The 22,339-nt window shown below is 38.0% G+C and overlaps 1 protein-coding gene across 7 annotated transcripts in view; it reads right to left on the bottom strand.

The window, feature by feature from the left end:
* The window catches only part of LOC129557943 (ubiquitin carboxyl-terminal hydrolase 9X-like), a 218,582-nt gene that overhangs the window by 126,726 nt on the left and 69,517 nt on the right, over positions 1–22,339 (bottom strand). For 4 of the 7 annotated variants that reach the window (XM_088834356.1, XM_088834360.1, XM_055428598.2 and 1 more), the window contains exon 2: positions 1,961–2,212. The exons of the other annotated variants lie outside the window; for them this stretch is intronic. In XM_088834356.1, coding sequence (XP_088690482.1) covers positions 1,961–2,053 — 93 coding nt within the window. In that variant the 5' untranslated portion in view covers positions 2,054–2,212. The remainder of the gene's footprint in view (positions 1–1,960; positions 2,213–22,339) is intronic. 7 annotated transcript variants of the gene reach the window in all.

The following is a 22,339-nucleotide window of genomic DNA, read 5'->3' as shown; positions in this document are numbered from 1 at the left end:
TATTAATATGTGAGAGCCAGAGGCAGAAGAATTATTCGAGATAAAAGGAAATCTCTATACATATAAGAGATCTGAACGTAAAGATTAATAACTCAATTACCCCCTATCTTCCCCAGTCACTATTTTCAATGTGAATGCATCTTATTGGTTCAAAATACATCTGGCTAAATTTGATATAACACAGAAGAGTACAACAATCAAATCCACAATCCCAGGTATAGACAAACAGAGGTCTCAACTAGTAAAAAAAAAAAAAAAAACCAGCAGATTTCAAACTAAATAAAACAAGGTTAGGGCTTCCCTGGTGGCTCAGTGGTGAAGAGTCCTGTCAATGCAAGAGACAAGGGTTTGATCCCTGATCCAGAAAGATCCCACATGCAGCACAGCAACTAAGCTTGTGTATCACAGCTACTGAGCCTTTGCTTTTTAGACCCAGAATCTGCAACTACTGAGCCCATGTGCTGCAACTACTGAAGCACTCTGGAGCCTATGATCTGAAACAAGAAAAGCCACCACAATGAGAAACCCACCCACTACAACTTGATGATAGCATTCACTTGCTCCAAGTAAAGAAAAGCCCATACTCCAATGAAAATCCAACATGGCCAAAAATAAAATTATATATATGTAAATAAATAAGATTATATACTGAACAGAATATATGAAACGAATACTGAGGAAACTGCATTTAACTGACATGTACAATGAATGCTATAACATAACATACAGCTTTTTTTAAGAAGCAGAAATTGAAATTGAACACATGTTGGGGAGGAGGGCACAGGGATGTATCACTCACTCTCACTGTCTCTCTCTCTGTTCTATCTGACCCTCTGTGACCTCACAGACTGTAGCCTGTCAGGCTCCTCTGTCCATACGATTTTCCAGGCAAGAATAATGGAATGGGTGCTATTTCTTACTCCAGGGGATCTTTAGCAACATTTCAACAACCTCAATAAATTTCCATGTCTCTACTCACAAAGGAATTAATTTACAAACCAAGACAAAAAGTTACCCAGAAAATCTCTAACTGCTTGCAAATGAAGAATCATGTTTATAAAGTATTCTTTACAAAAATCACCACACAAATTTTTAAATATTAACTAAATAACAGTAAATGCAAACATACATCAACAGTCATGGGATATGGTATAGCAAAAAATTTACAGTATAAAATACATGTCTTGGAAAACAGAAAACCTGAAATAAAAGTGCAACAATCACCTTATCTAAACTAGAAAGTTCACTCACCTAAACTAGAAAATGAACAAATTAAACCCTAAGAAACCAAAAGGAATGACTATGAAACTTTAAAACTAGATATATGGGAGGAGAAAAATGAAAGCCAATACTTTTGCAAAACTCTTTTGCAAAATTCAATGAAATGCATTAACCTCTTAAGACAATAAATACAAGTTACCAATATTAAATATCAGAATCAAAGACTTACTGTTAATAAAGGTTTTAATATATTAATCATATGCATATTCTTTCAGAGAAAAGGGGAAAAAAATATTTTGTCAGCCCGCACAAAACTCTGATACTAAAATCTGTATTAAACTCTTTACTAGTATTATTTCCTCCATGGTTATTTTAAAAATATGGAATCTGAAGATTAAACATTCTATTACCTAGTGAGGTATAAGGTAAACGTGAGTACAAAAATGAGACATGAACATCAACAACTGACTTGAGTCAATGTTGACAACTAAATGAGAAACAACTGATTTAACACTTTTGCCCTCACATTCATACAGAGCCTTATGTTAAAAAAAAAAAAAGGTACATTCTCAAGCAAAGAGACAGTAGGTTTCCTGTTACTAAAAGCATCAGTGACTTATTTTATAAGTGTAACTTAAAATGAAAATAGTTTTTTATGATTACTTAACAAATTACTCAGGATATCTGTCATTGTTTACTAATTCAAAGCACCCAAAACAATACAGCCTTCATGTCCTACCTGATTCTGGAAGGGGGGCTGAGACTGTCCATCAGGAGCCTGGCCCTGGATGTCATTCCCTCCTACTGGAGAGCCACGAGTAGTGGCTGTCATACTCAAAACAGAAAAGAGTTTTGCTATTTTGTCTGTTTGTTTAGTTGTTGTAAGAGAAGAAATTACAGTTCAATTATAGGAGACGAAGCACCAGGATATATCAGCCTTAAATATCTCCAGTTCAAGGACAGACCATTCTTGTAGAGATCATTTCATTACCTAAAAGTAGAGGGAACAAAGGGCATACTTGTTTAAAACATTAAAAGATATTCCAATTTTAATGATTCTAATTTTAATGTATATATTGTAAACATCGCCAAGCTCTACAATCAATAACAGATAGCTGTAAAAATGAGAGACAGAAGTAAAAGGTAAACTTTTATAAGTATTATTGTTCAATAAATTTACATAAACTCTTTATATGAAATATTCCAGAAAAAAATGCAAAGTTCTTAGTGAACATTTTTTACTTACAAAAGAATCTAGAGAATGATCAGTTTTTGCCTTAAAAATACTGCAAAAATATAAACACTTAAAGGTATACTGCTCTTAAGTAAATAAAATGAAAAGCCAAGTTAACAGAGAATGGGATTTCTAAGAGCAAGAAAATTCATTTAAAAAACACCTGAAGTACTCATACAGATTACATAAACATATACATACATATTTCCACAAGGTCACTGGAAGATCAGAATCTTTCACCTAATGTCTTTCAATACTCAGACATTCTCATTCTAATTTTATATAGATCATTTTTAAAACTTGGAGAAATCTATCATCTTTTGAGAACTATTGCTAATAAAAATTCTATCATTTTTTCTTACATTAAAAAAAAATGAATTCTCATTTAAACATCTGTTTAATTATAACGTTCTCTTTCTTCTAGCCTTCTTCACATGGACTTCTGATCCCACTGTGTATGTGCCACATGTAAAAGGGCGTTGATCTTAGATTCAGCTGCTCCATTTCTTTCTGGATCCATTTTTCTTGGTCAAAAATATGCTTAAATCTCCCCTACTAAAAATCACAAATATCTGTCCTTTTGCACAAATTTCTTGCAAAAATGTGTCATTCTGGTTTCTCATCATGTGGTCTATGTTCAAATTATTTTTAATCCTATGCACTTAATGAAGTGTCATGACTGACTCTGAAAAGAAACCAGTTTGTCTACAACTGCAATCAAAATTTTATGTGTTTGAGGGAGGACAATAGAGATGACACCTGTTCCAGGACCAAGACCCCACTTAGCTTTCCATAACTCTTTTCAGGTTACACAGATGTTGTGATACCAAAGAAACCCAAAGGTCTAAGAAATTAAGTAATTTAACCAAAGAACAGCTAAGAAGTTTGTGGAAAAGGACAGAGCACAGGTAAAGCACAGATAAGAAAGTATACAAGCCTAGAATTAATCCTATTTCTCTTTAAAACAATATTATTTCCTGACATGGGAGAGGGGTCCTACTTAAAATTTTTCTTCACACACTTTTCCCTTGTTTTGTATTTTGACATTTGAGGTTACTTGAACTAAAGCATCTTAAAACTGTATTACTGTGTCATTTTATATCTGCCCATATCTCTCTATCTAGAGATACATCTTAAGTAACCTAGTAAAAGGAATAAGTCAACAAAAGAGTATCAATTAGTGAAAAGGGAAACAAACTGGCAATGTAATCTCCCTCCCCTCAAATAAAATACCTTTCTCCCAGATCATAACTATTATTTCTTGCAAACTCTCAATGTTTTGTCCAGGTAGCAATTCAGCACTACTAAGACACTATATCCTAAAACATTAAAGAGCAATTTAGAAATTATTCAAATCACTTAAAATGAACTGAATTCAAAACAGAAATGTTAGAGTGCCTTTCCATTCCATTTCGTTGCTCAGTCGTGTTCGACTCTTTGCGACCCCATGGACTGTAGCCTACACCAGGCTTCTCCATCCGTGGGATTCTCCAGGCAGAGTTTCTTTAGATCACAGCATTTTCCCTCATATTCAAACTTTAGGATTTCAACATATTTTCAGGACTAGAAAAGTATCACTTTCCTTTAGTTAAAAGTTAATACTAGATGACTGACATCAGCAAGAGGGCAACTACAGGCTCTGGTTCTCCCACATAAATAGTAAAGTTAACAGCAATATGTGGAACAAAATACAATTCTGATACAGCTAGAAACTGGTTAATATAGAGCTTCCAGACTCACGAGAGTTATTAAATAATAGAACAGAGAACTGTGAGGACCTTAAGAGTTCACTGAGTTTTACTTACACTGGCTCATTTCCCAACCCAGTGTAGCTCAAAGTACAAAAGAGAAATAATACCTAATTCTTGGCTCCAACTAATGCCTCTTCCATGACAGAAGTAATGAAGTGGAACTTAGGTCCAGATTTCTGGCTTTCCTAGGGATTTCCAAGTACCCTGACAGACGCATAAGAGAAAAGCACACAAAGTCAATAACATGAATGTCTAAGAAGGTCTGAGAGATCCTTCATCTAGGTGGCCTAGTGACTGTTGAAGGTTTACTTCTACACAAACGAAATCAGTAAAGGCTGCAACTCTGGCTGTTTTCGCCAATGAACCCTAACTCAAAAACAAAAATCATAAAGCACACAAAAAATTAGGGAAATACGGCCTGATCAAAAGAATAGACAACCAACCCTGCAGAATGTTTTTCAAATGTCTTAAAACTGCAGAATGACCTGAAAGAGAACACAGATTAAAAAAAACAGAAAATACACAAAAAGAGAATCTCAACAAAGAACTCCAAAACACACACTAGACACTCATGCCTAGATACCTAAAAACCAGAAGTCAAGACTAAAAGAGAACCTCAAAAGGAATAAGAGAAAAATCACTTGTCACATACAAGGTCACCTATATATGATTATTAGAAATTTCCCTAGCAAAAATTTGTAGGCTACAAGAATGATGGCACACTCAAAATGCTGAGAAGAATTTTATTAAATGTTTATCTCCCAAAACTGAGATTATTATGATGTACTTTTTCTCCTTATGCTATTAGTTTACATTGATTAATTATTGTACACTGAACCATACCTATACTCCAGGAATACCTCTCACTTAATCACTGTGTATAATCCTTCTAATAATCTGCTGAATTCAGTTTGTTAGTATTTTGTTGTTTGCTTTGCACCACTGTGTACAAGGGATACTGGTCTGTTAAGTGTCTTTTAGCCTGTAGGTTTCTTCAGTCTTTGGCTGAAGCAGCAGCCTAATGCTGGACTCAAATAACAAACATTTCCTCCTCTTCAATTTTTCTAAGTATTTCAGAATGTTGCTATAAAGATATTATTTAAATATTTAACGTTCAAATACAAATCACTTGAATGTTTGAAAGAATTCCCAAGTTGAATCATCGGGTTCAGTGTTTTTCTTTGTTGGAAGATTTTTGATTACTGATGAAGTCTTCTTAGTAGTTTTATGTCTATGTGATGATTTGATCCTGACAGGTTTTAATATTTCTAGCTATTTCTCTGCATCTTCCAGTTTACTTAGTGATGCATATAATAGTTACATACTATTTTCTTAGAACTCAACATATTTTGGCATATGTGTTGTAAGTGTTATATCTCCAGTTTCATTTCTACTTTCAGTAATTTCAGTCTTCTCTTTATTATCACTCCCATTTGTCAATTTTATTGACTTCTTCAAAGAACAGTTTGGTTTCACTAATTTTCTCTACTTTAGTTATATTCTTTATCTCTATACTAATCTTTATTATTTCCTTCCTCTTGCTAACTGTGGGGTAAGTTCTTTTTCTAGTACCTTAACTCATCAAGTAAGGCTGTTATTTAAGATCTTTTTTTTAATATACTTTAGCAACAAGGAAGGAGAATATTGATGCAAAAATTCCTGATGAATATTGATACAAAAATCCACACCAAAATGCTCTACTATCAAATCAAATTCAACAACACATTATGATTTAAACACTACAACCAAGGGGGATTTTCAAATCAAACAACGTAATACTCCATGCTAACACAATAAAGGGAGAAATACCAATGATTATCTCAACTGATGGAGAAAAAGGATTAGACAAAACTAAAGGTATATTGAAAAGCAGAGACATTACTTTGCCGACCAAGGTCCGTCTAGTCAAGGCAATGGTTTTTCCCGTGGTCATGTATGGATGTGAGAGTTGGACTGTGAAGAAAGCTGATCGCCGAAGAATCGATGCTTTTGAACTGTGGTGTTGGAGAAGACTCTTGAGAGTCCCTTATACTGCAAGGAGATCCAACCAGTCCATTCTAAAGGAGATCAATCCTGGATGTTCATTGGAGGGACTGATGCTAAAGCTGAAACTCCAATACTTTGGCCACCTCATGAGACGAGTTGACTCACTGGAAAAGACTCTGATGCTGGGAAAGGTTGGGGGCGGGAGAAGAAGGGGACGACGGAGAATGAGATGGCTAGATGGCATCACCGATTCTGTGGACATGAGTTTGAGTGTACTCCGGGAGTTGGTGATGGACAGGGAGGCCTGGCGTGCTGTGATTCACGGGGTCGCAGAGAGTCGGACACGACTGAGCGACTGAACTGAACTGAACTGAAAGATCCTCTTATGATAAATAATACAGAGAAGGAAACCCACCATAAGAAGCCAAATATGAAAAATCCACAGCAAAAATCATAATACTGAAAGCTTTCTAAGATTAGTAATAGGCAATGCTATTTCACCACTCCTATTTAGTATAGGTTTGTAACGGAGTCAGGGCATTTAGGTAAGAAAAAACAAAAGGCATCACAATCAAAAAAGGAAGATAAATTATGCCGGCAGGAAATTACATAATCTCATGCATAAACATTGCTACTACTGAACCATATGCATAACACTAAAGCTTCCATAATATAAAAACTATTAGCATTAATAGTTTCACTAAAGTTTCAAGGTACAAAAGTCAACACCCTAAAAACCAGTTCACTAACAGTAAAAAAATCCAAAAAGGAAATTTAAGAAAATAGTTATATTTGAACATTAAAAAAGAACAAAATACTTAAGAACAAACTTAAGAAAAAAGGTTCCACGTACCCTGAAAAACTACATTTCTGAAAGAAATCAAAGAAACTATAATAAATGGAAAGATAACCCATATCACAGATTAGAGGACTTATTAATAAAATATCAAATCTAGGTACAGCAGATAAGAATTTGACTACCACCTCACTGGACATGGGTTTGATCCCTGGCCTAGGAAGATTTCACATGTCAGTTACGGAGCTACTAAGCCTGTGCACATATTCTGAGTCCGTGTTTTACAGTCTTCGTGCTCCAACTACTGAAGTCTGTGCACCCAGAGCCCATGCTCCAAAACAGATAAGCCACCACAATGATATGTCCACAACCACAGTGAAGAGCAGCCCCTGTCTTGAGTCAACTAGAGAAAGCTTGAGCACAGCAACAAAGACTCAATGCAGCCAAATATAAGTAAATAATAAAAAACAATGTCAATCTAGGGACTTCCTTGGTGGTCCAGTGGCAAGACTCTGTGTTCCCAATGCAGGGTCCCAGGTTCTTTCCCTGGTCAGGGTGCTAGATCCCCCATGCGCCAACTAAGAGTTTGCAGGCTACAACTAAAAAAAGCTACCAATATGCTGCAACTAAGAGCCATATCAGCCAACAAAATTATTTTAAATTGTTTAAAAAATTTAGAAGATGTCAATCTGTAGAATCAATGCAATCCAAATTAATATACCAACATTTTTTGTACGTAAACATTCATCATAAAACTCAAATGTAATTTCAAGTCAACTCAGTTAAAATAATTTTGAAAAAGAACAAAGCTGAAGGTGTCAAACTTCCTGATTCAAAGCAAACTACAGGGCTTATGGTTCAAGATGGTGGAACAGAAGCAAGGGCACACATCTCCTCCTGCAGGAACAAGAATATCACAATCAATTGTTTAACAACATGGACAGAAGGACACTGGAACCCACCAAAAAAGATACCCAATGTCCAAAGACAAAGAAGCCACAGTGAGACAGCAGGAGAGGCACATTTATGGTAAATTCAAATACCATCCCACCAGGTGGGTGACTCAAAAACTGGAGAGCAATAATACCAAAAAAAGTTCTCCCAGTGTCATGAAAGTTCTGAACTCCACATCAGGCTTCCCAGCCTGGGACCTGACAAAAGGACTTGCAATTCCCAGGGAATCTGACCTTTAAGGCCAGTGGGATTTGATTAAAAGATTTCCACAAGACTGGGGCAACCATAGACTCCAATCTTGGAGGATACAAACAAAATCTTGAGTGCACCAAGACCCAGAGAAAAGGAGCAGTGACTCCACAGGAGACTGAACCAAAATTGTTGCAAAAACTCCGGAGAAGGCAAGGATCAGCAGGGGCTCACACCGGGACGGCAAGGAAGGAAGCTACCCCTTGGCATAAACCCACTTGGAGTTCATCACTAACCCTACCACAGAGCTCCCAGTACCCAGGGCTGGGTCACCTCAGCCCAAACAACTAGCAGGGAGGGAGTGCAACCTCACCCATCAGTAGATAACGGGACTGAGGCTTTAGTGAGCAAGGCCCTCCCACAAGACCAAGACCCAGATTTTCACACCACCAGTCCCTCTCATTTAGGAATCAGTGAACTAAAATGGACCAGAATGGGAAAATGTAATTCAGATGACCATTACATCTATTATGTGGGCAGGAATCCCTTAGAAGAAATGGCAGTCTTCATAGCCAACAAATGAGTTCGAAAAGCAGTACTAGGGTGAAATCTCAAAATGAAACAATGATCACTATTCATTTCTAAATTAAATGTAATTCAACTCACATTCAATAGTACAGTAATCCAAGTCTATGCACCAAGCATTAATGCTGAAGAAGCTGAAGGTGAACAGTTCTAGGAAACTCCTACAAGACCTTCTAGAACTAACACCCCCCAAAACTGTCCTGTCCTTTTCATCACTGGAGACTGGAACACAAAAGTAGGAAGTCAAGAGCTATCTGGAGTAACAGGCAAGTTTAGCCTTGCAGTACAAAATGAAATAGGGCAAAGGTTAACAGAGTTAGCCAAGAGAACACACTGATACCCTCTTCCAACATACCAAGAGAAAACTCTACACATGGACATCACCATATGGTCAATACCAAAATCATACTGATTATATTCTTTGCAGCCAAAGATGAAGAAGCTGTATACAGTCAGCAAAAACAAGACCAGGAGCTGACTGTGGCTCAGATCATCAACTCCTTACTACTAAATTCAGTAGACCAATCAGGTATGACCTATACAGTAGAAGGGACAAATAGATTCAATAGATTAGATCTGACAGATTAAGAGTGTATGAAGCACTACAGACAGAGGTTCGTGACACTGTAGAAGAGGCAATGATCAAGACCATCCCCAAGGAAAAGAAAAGGAACAATGCAAAATGCTTGTCTGAGAAGGCCTTAACAAATAGCTAAGAGAAGAAGAAAAGTTAACGCCAAAGAAGAAAAGGAAAGATATACCCATCTGAATGCAGAGTTCCAGAGAACAGCAAGGAGAGATCAGAAAGCCTTCTTCAGTGATCAATGCAAAGAAATTGAGGAAAATAAGAGAAGACTTCTCCAAGAAACTGAGAGATACCAAAGGAACATTTCATGCAAAGATGGGCACAATAAAAGACAGAAACAGCATGGACCTAAACAGAAGCAGAAGATATTAAAAAGAGGTAGCAAAAATACACAGAACTATACAAAAAATATCTTAACAACCCAGATAACCATAATGGTATGTATGATCACTCACTTAGAGCCAGACATCCTGGAATGTAAAGTCAAGTGGGCCATAGGAAGCATCACTACAAATAGAGCTAGTGAAGGTGATGGAATTCCAGTTGACCTATTTCAGGTCCTAAAAGATGATGCTGTTAAAGTGCTGCACTCAGCATACCAACAAATTTGAAAACTCAGCAGGGCCAAAGGACTGGAAAAGGTCAGTTTTCGTTCCAATTCCAAAGAACGGCAAGGCCAAAGAATGTTCAAACTATGGCACAACTGGATTCATCTCTCACGCTAGCAAAGTAATGCTCCAAACTCTCCAAGCCAGGCTTCAACAGTACATGAGTCGAGAAATTCCAGATGTTCAAGCTGGATTTAGAAAAGGTAGAGGGATCAAAGATCAAATTGCCAACATCCTCTGGATCATCGAAAAAGCAAGAGAGTTCCAGAAAAACATCTACTTCTCCTTTATTGGCTACACCAAAGCCTCTGACTATGTGGATCACAACAAACTGTGGAACATTTTTAAAGAAATTGAAATACTAGACCAGCTTACCTACCTCCTGAGAAATCTGTATGCAGGTGAAGAAGCAACAGTTAGAACCAGACATGGAACAACGGACTGGTTTGAAACTGGAAAAGGAGTACATCAAGGCTGTATTCTCATCCTGCTTATGTAACTTATATGCACAGTACATCATGTGAAATGCCAGGCTGGATGAAACACAAGCTGAAATTAAGACTGATAGGAGAAATGTCAATAACCTCATACACACAGATGACACCACCCGTATGGCAGAAAGCAAAGATGACCTAAAGAGCCTCTTGATGAAAGGGAAAGAGGAGAGTGAAAAAGTTGAGTTAAAACTCAACACTGAAAAAACGAAGATCATGGCATCGAGTCTCATCATTTCATGGCAAACAGATAGAGAAACAATGGAAACAGTAAGAGACTTTATTTTCTTGGGCTCTAAAATCACTGCAGATGGTGACTGCAGCCATGAAATTAAAAGACACCTGCTCCTTAGAAGAAAAGCTATGACCAACCGAGACAGCATTTTAAAAAGCAGAGACATTACTTTGCCAACAAAGGTCCATCTAGACAAAGCTATGGTCTTTCCAGTAGTCAAGCACAGATGTGAGAGCTGGACTACAGAAAAGCGAAGAGCAGAAGAATTGATGCTTTTGAACTGTGGTGTTGGAAAAGATTCTTGAGAGTCCCTTGGACTGCAAGGAGATCAAACCTGTCCATCCTAAAGGAAATCAGTCCTGGATATTCATTGGAAAGATGGATGCTAAAGCTGAAACTCCAACTTTGGTCACCTGATGGGAAGAACTGACTCAACAGAAAGGACCCTGAATGCTGTGAAAGACTGAAGACAGGAGGAGATGCAGACAACAGAGGATAAGATGGTTGTATGGCATCACCAACTCAATGAACCTGAGTTTGAGCAAGTTCCAGGAATTGATGACAGACAGGGAAGCCTGGCATGTTGCAATCCATGGGGTCACAAAGAGCTGAATATGACTGAGCAACTGAACTGATTTACACAGTGGAATTCTATTCAGCCTGAGAAAAAGTAAATTCTGGCATATGTGGCAACACAGATAAGCCCTGAGGACATATGTCAAATGGAATAAGCCAATCACAAAAGGATGAATAATGTAGGATTCCACTTGAAGTATATAATCAAATTCATAGAGACAGAAAGTAGAAAATTAGTTGCAAGCAGCTGGGAGAAGAGGGCAATGAATACTGTTTAATGAGTTTTATTTCAGTTTTAAAGGATGAATAAAGTTCTGGAAATGAATGGTGTTAGTTGCATAACAATGTAAACGGACTTATTCTGACCTCTGTGATGTGACACTTCATTGCACTTAACATTTGCATTTCCCTGAAAATAAGTGATGCTGAGTATCTTTCCATGTGCCTCTTGGCTGTCTGAATGTCTTCTCAGGAGAAATGTCTATTTAGATCTTCCACCTACTTTTTGAATAGGTTGTTTAATATTGAGCTGCATGAGCTGCTTGTATTTTGGAGAGAAATCTTTGTCAGTTGCTTTGTTTGCACATATTTTCAAGTATTTGTAAATGGGTCTTTTTCCCATTCTGAGGGTTGTCTTTTCATATTGTTTATGGTTTCTTTTCTGTGTAGAAGCTTTTAAGTTTAATTAGGTCCCATTTGTTTATGTTTTTATCTTCATTACTCTAGGAGGTGGGTCAAAAAAGATCTGGCTGAGGTTTGAGTCATAGTGTTTTTCCTATGTTTGCCTCTAAGAATTTTACACCAGCCTTACATTTAGGTCTTTAATCCAGTTTATTTTTGTGTGGCTGGCGAGTGTTCTAATTTCATTATTTTACATGTAGCTGTCCAGTTTTCTAAGCACCACTTACTGAAGAGACTGTCTTGTCTTCATTGTATATTCTTGTCTCCTTGCTATAGATTAGGTAAGCAATGGTGCGAGGATTTATCTCTGGGCTTTCTATCCAGTACCATTCATCTGTATTTCTATTTTGGTGCCAGTTGTGTCGATCACAATAAACTGTGGAACATTCTGAAAGAGATGGGAATCCCAGACCACCTGACCTGCCTCTTGAGAAACCTGTATGCAGGTCAGGAAGCAACTGTTAGAACTGGACATGGAACAACAGACTGGTTCCAAATAGGAAAAGGTGTACGTCAAGGTTGTATATTGTCACCTTGCTTATTTAACTTATATGCAGAGTACATCATGAGGAACGCTGGGCTGGAAGAAGCACAAGCTGGAATCAAGATTGCCGGGAGAAATATCAATAACCTCAGATATGCAGATGACACTACCCTTACGGCAGAAAGTGAAGAGGAACTCAAAAGCCTCTTGATGAAAGTGAAAGAGGAGAGTGAAAAGGTTGGCTTGAAGCTCAACATTCAGAAAACAAAGATCATGGCATCTGGTCCCATCACTTCATGGGAAATAGATGGAAAAACAGTGGAAACAGTGTCAGACTTTGTTTTTTTGGGCTCCAAAATCACTGCAGATGCTGATTGCAGCCATGAAATTAAAAGACGCTAGCTCCTTGGAAGGAAAGTTATGACCAACCTTGATAGTATATTAAAAAGCAGAGACATTACTTTGCCAACCAAGGTCCGTCTAGTCAAGGCAATGGTTTTTCCCATGGTCATGTATGGATGTGAGAGTTGGACTGTGAAGAAGGCTGACCGCCGAAGAATCGATGCTTTTCAACTGTGGTGTTGGAGAAGACTCTTGAGAGTCCCTTATACTGCAAGGAGATCCAACCAGTCCATTCTAGAGGAGATCAATCCTGGATGTTCATTGGAGGGACTGATGCTGAAGCTGAAACTGCAATACTTTGGCCACCTCATGCGACGGTTGACTCACTGGAAAAGACTCTGATGCTGGGAAAGGTTGGGGGCGGGAGCAGAAGGGGACGACGGAGAATGAGATGGCTGGATGGCATCACCGACTCTGTGGACATGAGTTTGAGTGAACTCCGGGAGTTGGTGATGGACAGGGAGGCCTGGCGTGCTGTGATTCATCGGGTCGCGGAGAGTCGGACACGACTGAGCGACTGAACTGAACTTAACTGAACTGAACCATACTGTCTTGATTACTGTAGCTTTGTGGAATAATGTTACTAAACTGCATAAATGAAACAGGAAAATGGTTAATTTTCTTCTGCATGTTTTATTTTAATTTAAATAATAGACACATAATCTGGATTTACCAGATGCAAGCAGTATGAAACAGAAAAGCTCAAGCTATATTTATCCTTCATAATGCTACCTAAATCTTACTCCTCTTGCACATCATTTTGCAACCATAAGCATTAATATCAACTATCTTGAACTAATATAAAACATTAGTGAGTTAAATGTTTAAGCGCATATAAAAAATTAGTTTACTCTGTGCTATAGTAGCATTGTAAACCCTATGCCAATTAAAAGAAAGTACAATAACACTTATTTCTAAATTACTATATAAATTTTAATAAAGGTATTTAAAATTAAAATGAATGGTTACAGCATATTCAGTAAGATTAAAGGCGTATCTGTAAGACATGTAGTCTGGAAGAAGATCTTTAACAAAGTACCAATTCCTTAACTGTTTTTTTTTCTCCTGCCATGTATGATAAGCCTCATATACAATGTACAGGATTACTACCATGGCTATAGTGATAGACATGCAATGCTAAAATGCAAACCTTTACAAAGAAAAAGAAGTGCAGTTTATATTGAACATTACATACAAATAAATGGTTTCTCAAGATGGTTATAAGGCTAGCTGCTAACAGTGGACAATTAATTAACCACACAGAAGTGAATTTAAGAGTTTCTCCTCCTCTCATAAAAACAAAAATATAAATGAGAATCCTATTTCCAGTAGAAAGGATTTGAATGTAACTTTTACATAACATTTTTCTCATCATGTTTCTTTAAGTTTCACTCCTGATGTTATTTCTGGAACTTTTAATCTGTACTCATTCTTTTTTAACCCCTTTAATTCATTTTTTACAATGTTGTGCTGGTTACAACAATGTGAATCAGCCATGTTGCTGTTCAGCCACTAAGTCATGCCTGACTCTCTGGAACCTCATGGACTGTAGTATGCCAGGCTTCCTTGTCCTTCACTATCTCTGGAGTTTGCTTAAATTCATATCCATTGAGTCAGTGATTTTATACATATATCCCCTCCCTCATGAATCTTCCTCCCCTCCCACCATACTACTTCTCTAGGTCACCACAGTGCAACTGGTTGAGCTCCCTGTTTACAGTAGCTTCCCACTAGTTATCTATTTTACAAATAGTTATCTATTTTACAAATATATACACTGTATATATTGCAATGCTACTCTCTCAATTTGTCTCACTCTCTTTCTCCATCTTTAAACTCAAATGGGTGCTTTGTGAGAGGTATCCTTCACAAGTCTCATCAAGTCCCTTTATATTCAACTCTCAAAGCCGGTTGCGTTGCACTTCCTGTTTTGGCATCTATATGACTATCACTCTGTAAGATGATAGGACAAACTACATAATGATGACAGTGGCTTTATTTTGTTCAGCGTGAACCCCAAGAAGCCTGTAAGCTATGTCAAATGTTCCACCAATCTAGCAACCACTATCAAAATTTCACAAAGAAACGCTGAAAATCACTGACTCCCAATCTTTATATGTCCTTTGCAACTGTATCCACTAACTGATGCTAAGAAATTCCTCACCACAAATCCAGAATCTTATTCTCATATATTAATTAAAAACCACCTCTGATCAGTTTTCACTCATTTCTTCCCTCAAAATCTAGAAACTTTGGGATCTGTAATGGCTACCAAAACAGAACCCTTATTTATTTAGTCCCCATACACAGAATACCAAAATGATAGCTTTATTCTCCTTACTACTTATCACACACTACTGGTGAGAATGAAAAAATGGTAGTCTATCATTAAGACAATTTCACAGTTTCTTACTAAAGTAAAAATAGGTTTGCCATACAACCCAGCAATTATACTCTTGGTTATTCAGCCAAACAAAAACTTACCTCCTAACAAAAACCTGCACATAAATATTTCAAGCAGTTCTATTCCCATTTGTCAAAAACTGGAAGCAAAAAAATGTCGTTCAAAAAGTTAACTACTGCAGCACCAAAAAACAGTAGAACGTTCAGTTCCGTTCAGTCACTCAGTTGTGTCCAACTCTTTGTGACCCCATGAATCACAGCACACCAAGCCTCCCTGTCCATCACCAATTCCTGGAGTTCACTCAAACTCACCTCCATCAAGTCAGTGAAGAAATGGTACACTAAGCAACAAAAAGACATGGCGAAATCTCAAATCCATGCTGTTGTAAAGTGGTTTCTTTAATCAGTTTGAAAAGATAACATTCTGGAACATTCTAAGTAACATTCTGGAAAACGAAATACTACAGAGACAGCAAAATTGACAGCAGCTGCTAAGTATTCAGAGAGAGGGAAGAAGAGATGAATGAGTAGAGCACAGCACATTTTAAGGAACTGGAATTTTCCCGTATGACATAATGATGAAGGCATGACATCATATATTTGTCCTAACCCATAGAGCTGTACAATACAGAGTGAACCCTAACGTAAACTCTGGCCCCTTGTTAATACTGATGTATCAGTATAGATTTATTCATTGCAACAAACATACTACAGTAAGTTGTAAACAACAGAAGAGGGGGAATAGGAACTATTTTCTATGTAATTTTCCTGCAAACCTAAAACTCCCTTACAAAATAGCTATTAAAATTTTTTTCCACTTTAAAAATAATATATTTCCACTTTCAAAATCATGTTCACTAGGTGGGCTGCCGTCTATGGGGTCACACAGAGTCGAACACGACTGAAGTGACTTAGCAGCAGCAGCAGCAAGTAACTGGGTTTCAAATGGAACGCTGAAAAAAATTTAATCTACAACTTAAATTTTAAAACATGGTAAATATTAGCAGATAACACAGAGAAACTAAAACTTCATAAGGTTCTCAAAACCTCTTACAATGTTAAGGGCATGAAACCAAAAAAGTGGTAACTGCTAACCTGTTAAGAAATCCAGCATACAAAATAAGCTGCTGCTGCTGCTAAGTCACTTCAGTCGTGTCCGACTCTGTGTGACCCCATAGACGGAAGCCCACCAGGCTCCCCCGTCCCTGGGATTCTCCAGGCAAGAACACTAGAGTGGGTTGCCATTTCCTGCTTCTGCTAATTCTCTTTTAGTGATAAAAAACAATCAACATAAAATTTTACATGCAGCTATCTACACCAAAATCTAATCACTGCATGTCTCTACTCTTTTTATGAGAAAAAACTAAGATTTCTCTTAATGTTACTTTCCTGGACAGATTACTTTTTAGCACCATTAATATTCTTCACACGTAACTTATTCTCAGCAAGGCAGCCAACATTTCATTTGCTCCAGAACAGGAAGTAGCACTAGAGAGATCCTCAAGGCAAGAATTTGATGGCCCCTACCAATAGTCAGTCCTATGAGTAAGTCATCAGTCCAACTGTCAAGCCTTCAGGTAGAAGACTGACACAGCTGACACCCTGAGTAGAATGTCTAGAGAGAGCCTGAACCAGAAATATCAATGGTGTTAAAGGAATAAATATAACTCAAGAGTTAAGATAGCAAACCATCATAGCTCAGCTGGTAAAGAATCTGCTAGGAATACAGGAGACCTGGGTTCAATCCCTGGGTTGGGAAGATCTCCTGGGAGATCTACTGGAGATCCCACTCCAGTATTCTGGCCTGGAGAATTCCAGGAATGGATACTCCATGAGGTCACAAAGAGTCAGAAACAACTGATTTACTGACACTTCACTTTCAAGATAGCAAACAGTGAGTCTAAATCTCTCTATTGTACTTAGCCATACCTCAAAGCATTTGGGATCTTAGTTTCCAGATAAGGAACCGAAAACCCATGTTCCTGCAGTGGAAGCTCAGAGACTTAAACACTAGATCACCAGAGAAGTCTCAAGTCTCATTTTAAGGTTAAATAACTCATAAACTGGTTGAAGCCCTATTACTGCTACTCTTAACAGAAAAAAGGATACTTACATTAACTACCAAACTCCCCCTCAACTAGTCACATATGCTGATCTCAAAATGGATAATTTCACTTCAGAAACCAAGAACTTTGCTCAAGAGACACTACAGAAAAATTTCTTAATGGCATATACTACAGCACTGTTTCTTTAGATTCTTTAATAACCAGTAAAAAAAAAAAAAAACAACAGAATAGGAAAGACTAGAGATCTCTTCAATAAAATTAGAGATACCAAGGGAACGCTTCATGCAAAAATGGGCTCGATAAAGGACAGAAATGGTATTGACCTAACAGAAGCAGGAGATATTAAGAGGAGGTGGCACGAATACACAGAACTGTACAAACAAGATCTTCATGACCAAGACACACGATGGTGTGATCACTGACCTAGAGCCAGACATCTTGGAATGTGAAGTCAAGTGGGCCTTAGAATGCATCACTACGAATAAAGCTAGTGGAGGTGATGGAATTCCAGTTGAGCTATTTCAAAGCCTGAAAGATGATGCTGTAAAAGGGCTGCACTCAATATGCCAGCAAATTTGGAAAACTCAGCAGTGGCCACAGGAATGGAAAAGGTCAGTCTTCATTCCAATCCCAAAGAAAGGGAATGCCAAAGAATGCTCAAACGACCACACAATTGCACTCATCTCACACGCTGGTAAAGTCATGCTCAAAATTCTCCAAGCCAGGCTTCAGCAATACGTGAACTGTGAACTTCCAGATCTTCAAGCCGATTTTAGAAAAGGCAGACGAACCAGAGATCAAATTGCCAACATTCATTGTATCATGAAAAAACCAACAGAGTTCTAGAAAAACATCTATTTCTGCTTCATTGACTATGCCAAAGCCTTTGACTGTGTAGATCACAATAAACCGTGGAACATTCTGAAAGAGATGGGAATACCAGACCACCTGACCTGCCTGTTGAGAAACCTACATACAGGTCAGGAAGCAACAGTTAGAACTGGACATGGAACAACAGACTGGTTCCAAATAGGAAAAGGAGTACATCAAGGCTGTATATTGTCACCCTGCTCATTTAACTTATATGCAGAGTACATCATGAGGAAAGCTGGGCTGGATGAAGCACAAGCTTGAATCAAGATTGCCGGGAGAAATATCAATAACCTCAGATATGCAGATGACACTACCCTTATGGCAGAAAGTGAAGAGGAACTCAAAAGCCTCTTGATGAAAGTGAAAGAAGAGTGATAAAGTTGGCTTAAAGCTGAACATTCAGAAAACTAAGATCATGGCATCTGGTCCCATCACCTCATGGCAAATAAATGGAGAAACAGTGGAAACAGTGTCAGACTTTATTCTTTTGGGCTCCAAAATCACTACAGATGGTGATTGCAGCAATGAAATTAAAAGACGCTTACTCCTTGAAAGGAAAGTTACGACCAATCTAGATAGCATATTAAAAAGCAGAGACATTACTTTCCCAACAAAGGTCCATCTAGTCAAGGCTATGGGTTTTCCAGTGGTCATGTATGGATGTGAGAGTTGGACTGTGAAGAAAGATGAGTGCCGAAGAACTGATGCTTTTGAACTGTGGTGTTGGAGAAGACTCTTGAGAGTCCCTTGGACGGCAAGGAGATCCAACCAGTCCATTCTAAAGGAGATCAGTCCTGGGTGTTCACTGGAAGGACTGATGCTGAAACTGAAACTCCAATATTTTGGCCCCCTCATGCAAAGAGCTGACTCACTGGAAAAGACTCTGATGCTGGGAGGGATTGGGGGCAGGGGAGAAAACGAAGATAAAACAGGGTTCTATCGAATGGTGCTATCTGTATCACCATTAGCTGAAAGGAAGCCAGGAAAGCCTCCCATGATTCTCTTTCTGCTAACATAATTTCCACAGAGCCAGCACTGAGGATTGCTAAACTAATCCTTTACCAACAATAATTCAATTTAAAGCAGTTTCTATGGCTCAGATAACACTGTCTCCTAACAAAGAATGGATAAACCTGTGGACACTACTACATTAGTCTCCTCTAACTCTCAGCCCCTCTACCTCCACCTCACAAGGTACAAGTCAACAACTCTAACAGCCCTCAAGCTATGGGGATGCAAACTTAATAGAATTATGATTCCAAACAACTCTGCAGACCAAGGCATCTCGGCACTATAAATACCAAATAATTCTGGGGGTGGGGGAATAATTTGTGAACTGCAAGATGCTTAGCAACATTTCTGTTCTCTAACCACTGAACTTGCCAACCAGTCCAAGCAAATTCCTCCCACCACCCAAAGCTTAAAAATCAAGAGCTAGTACTACCATGGCCTCCCTGTTGGTCTAGGGGTTAAGAATCCACTTTGTAATGCAGGGGACAGTAGTTCTATCCCTGGTCTGGGAAGATCCCACAAGCTGCAAAGCAACTAAGCCCGAGTGCCACTAGAGAAGCCACCTTAATGAAAAGCCTATGCACCACAACCAGAGAGTAGTCCCCTGCTCACCACAACCAGAGAACACCCACATGCAACAAAGACCCAGGACAGTCAAAAACGATGAAATAATTTTTTTCAAGTATTTCTAGACAATTTCTTTTTCCTAACAAAAAGCCAAAATTAGCCCAAAGTGAAAACTACTGCTGTACTAAATTACTTAAAAGTGAAAAGCGAAAGTGAAGTCGCTCAGTTGTGTCCCACTCTTGGGACCCCATGGACTGTAGCCTACCAGGCTTCTCCATCCATGGGATCTTCCAGGCAAGAATACTGGAGTGGGTTGCCATTTCCTTCCTCAGGAGATTGTCGAGACCCAGGTTCAGTCCCTGGGTCTCCCATATTGTAAGCAGACACTTTACTGTCTGAGCCACCAGGGAAGTCCTCAATTACATAAAGGATTTAGATAATCAGTTATTTTTATCCTGTTTCAATCAATTCTTATATATGCTATGAATAACAAACATATCAATCGCATATAAGAGATTATAATTAGTTACAGAAAGGTCTGGGCAACTACCTCAAGTAAAAAGAGAACACTACATTCAAATAAAATAAATCAATGTCATGTCAAAGGTGGAAACAGATACTAAACTCACAGTGGGAAAACCTCTCTGACAGAGAAATAAAATATTAAGAAGAGAGAGAGCTATTTTAAAAAAACTGAGATGAGCACTTCCCTGGTGGTTTAGGGGCTAAGATTCGTTGGTCCCAACGAATTCTTTGGTTTGATTCCTAGTCAGGGAAATAGATCTTACATGTTGCAACTAAGAGCTGTCATAAGAAAAGGGAACCCTCTTACACTGTTGGTGGGAATGCAAACTAGTACAGCCACTATGGAGAACAGTGTGGAGATGCCTCAAAAAACTGGAAATAGAACTGCTATATGATCCAGCAATCGCACTCCAGGGCATACACACCAAGGAAACCTGAACTGAAAGAGACACATGTACGCCAATGTTCATTGCAGCACTGTTTATAATAGCCAGGACATGGAAGCAACCTAGATGTCCATCTGCAGATGAATGGATAAGAAAGCTTTGGTACATATACACAATGGAGTATTTTTCAGCCATCAAAAAAAATGCATTTGAATCAGTTCTAATGAGGTGGATGAAATTGGAGCCTATTATCCAGAGTGAAGTAAGCCAGAAAGAAAAACATCAATACAGTATACTAACGCATATATATGGAATTTAGAAAGATGGTAACCTTAACGCTGTATATGAGACTGCAAAAGAGACACAGGTATATAGAACAGTCTTTGGGACTCTGTGGGAGAGGGTGAAGGTGAGATGATTTGGGAGAATGGCACTGTAGCATGTATATTATCATATGTGAAATGAATCACCAGTCCAGGTTCAACGCATGATACAGGATGCTTGGGGCTGGTGCACGAGGATGACCTGGAGGGAGGATATGGGGAAGAGGGAGGTGGGAGGGGGGTTCAAGAAAGGGAACACATGTACACCCGGGGCGGATTTGTGTCAATGTATGGCAAAACCAACCAATATATTGATATAAGGTAATCTGCCTCCAATAAAATAAAAAAATAAAATAAAGAGTTGGCATGGCACAACTGAAGATTCCACATGCTGCAACAAAGAACTAACAGACTCAAATAAGCAAATATTGAAAAAAAGAGAATCGAAGGCTATTTTAGTTATATGTGAACCATTCTATAAACCTCAGCCACAGAAGATAAAAAATAACTAGCACTAAGAACAAGAAAAATCCTCCCCAAAAGAACAGAATGAAGTTGTAAAACTATAAACCTCAAGTTTACATGGAAACACCTGAGTTAAAGTAAATCGAATATAGGAAAAAATATTTTGGTTATGTGTGAGGCTTTTAAGAGCTGGAAACAAAGTTCTGTTAAAACTAACTTCATCATGGGTGTTTTAAGCAGTACAGTGAGAAGTCTGGGGGAGGAAGCAGCAGCATTATGACATAGAGACAAGGATTATGAATCTTCCAGGTGGAATGAACAGATAGTACATATCTAAACACTAAAACCTTAAGGAAATAGAGGCAAATGGGAAATTTTTATTAAACTGAAATACACAGCAACTAACAAAAACTTTGATTCAAGGTAATATTCAAGTATTTCAAAACAAATATGATGATCACAGCATATACAACAAAATCTGCAGACAATCTAAAAAGGGCATCAAGTGGAAGATTAACTACATCACAATACATTTATAAGATGGAGTATTAACAGGCCTAAATAACCCTACTTACAGATAACTTTCTAAATGACAAAATAAGTACTAACTTGTACCTACAGTATTTTCACTTATTTTTAAAATTAAAAAGTGAACTTGAAAAAATACTTAACTATATGATCGTTTCTACATGGTGCTATCAGAGATAAAATATTTGCACACAACTGTTTTTGTCTTCTATTTCTCTTTTATGGGGCCCAAAACTTTTCACCCGTCAACAATAAACATAACTTTCAAGACACATACACCCCAAATATACACGTTGTAAGTAAGTGCTTAGAATAAAATGTAGGCTACACTGGAAATAAAGTCAAGGGCTCTCTGCATACCCTTTAAGACCAGAAGCTTCAGCGCCACCTGAGAACTTATCAGAAATGCA

Source organism: Moschus berezovskii, chromosome Y (assembly GCF_049115385.1).
Source record: "Moschus berezovskii isolate FMDL1 chromosome Y, NW_MosBer_1.0, whole genome shotgun sequence".
NCBI lineage: Eukaryota > Metazoa > Chordata > Mammalia > Artiodactyla > Moschidae > Moschus > Moschus berezovskii.
The sequence above is the reverse complement of the archived record's forward strand: the minus strand, read 5'-3'. Positions and strand labels throughout refer to the sequence as shown.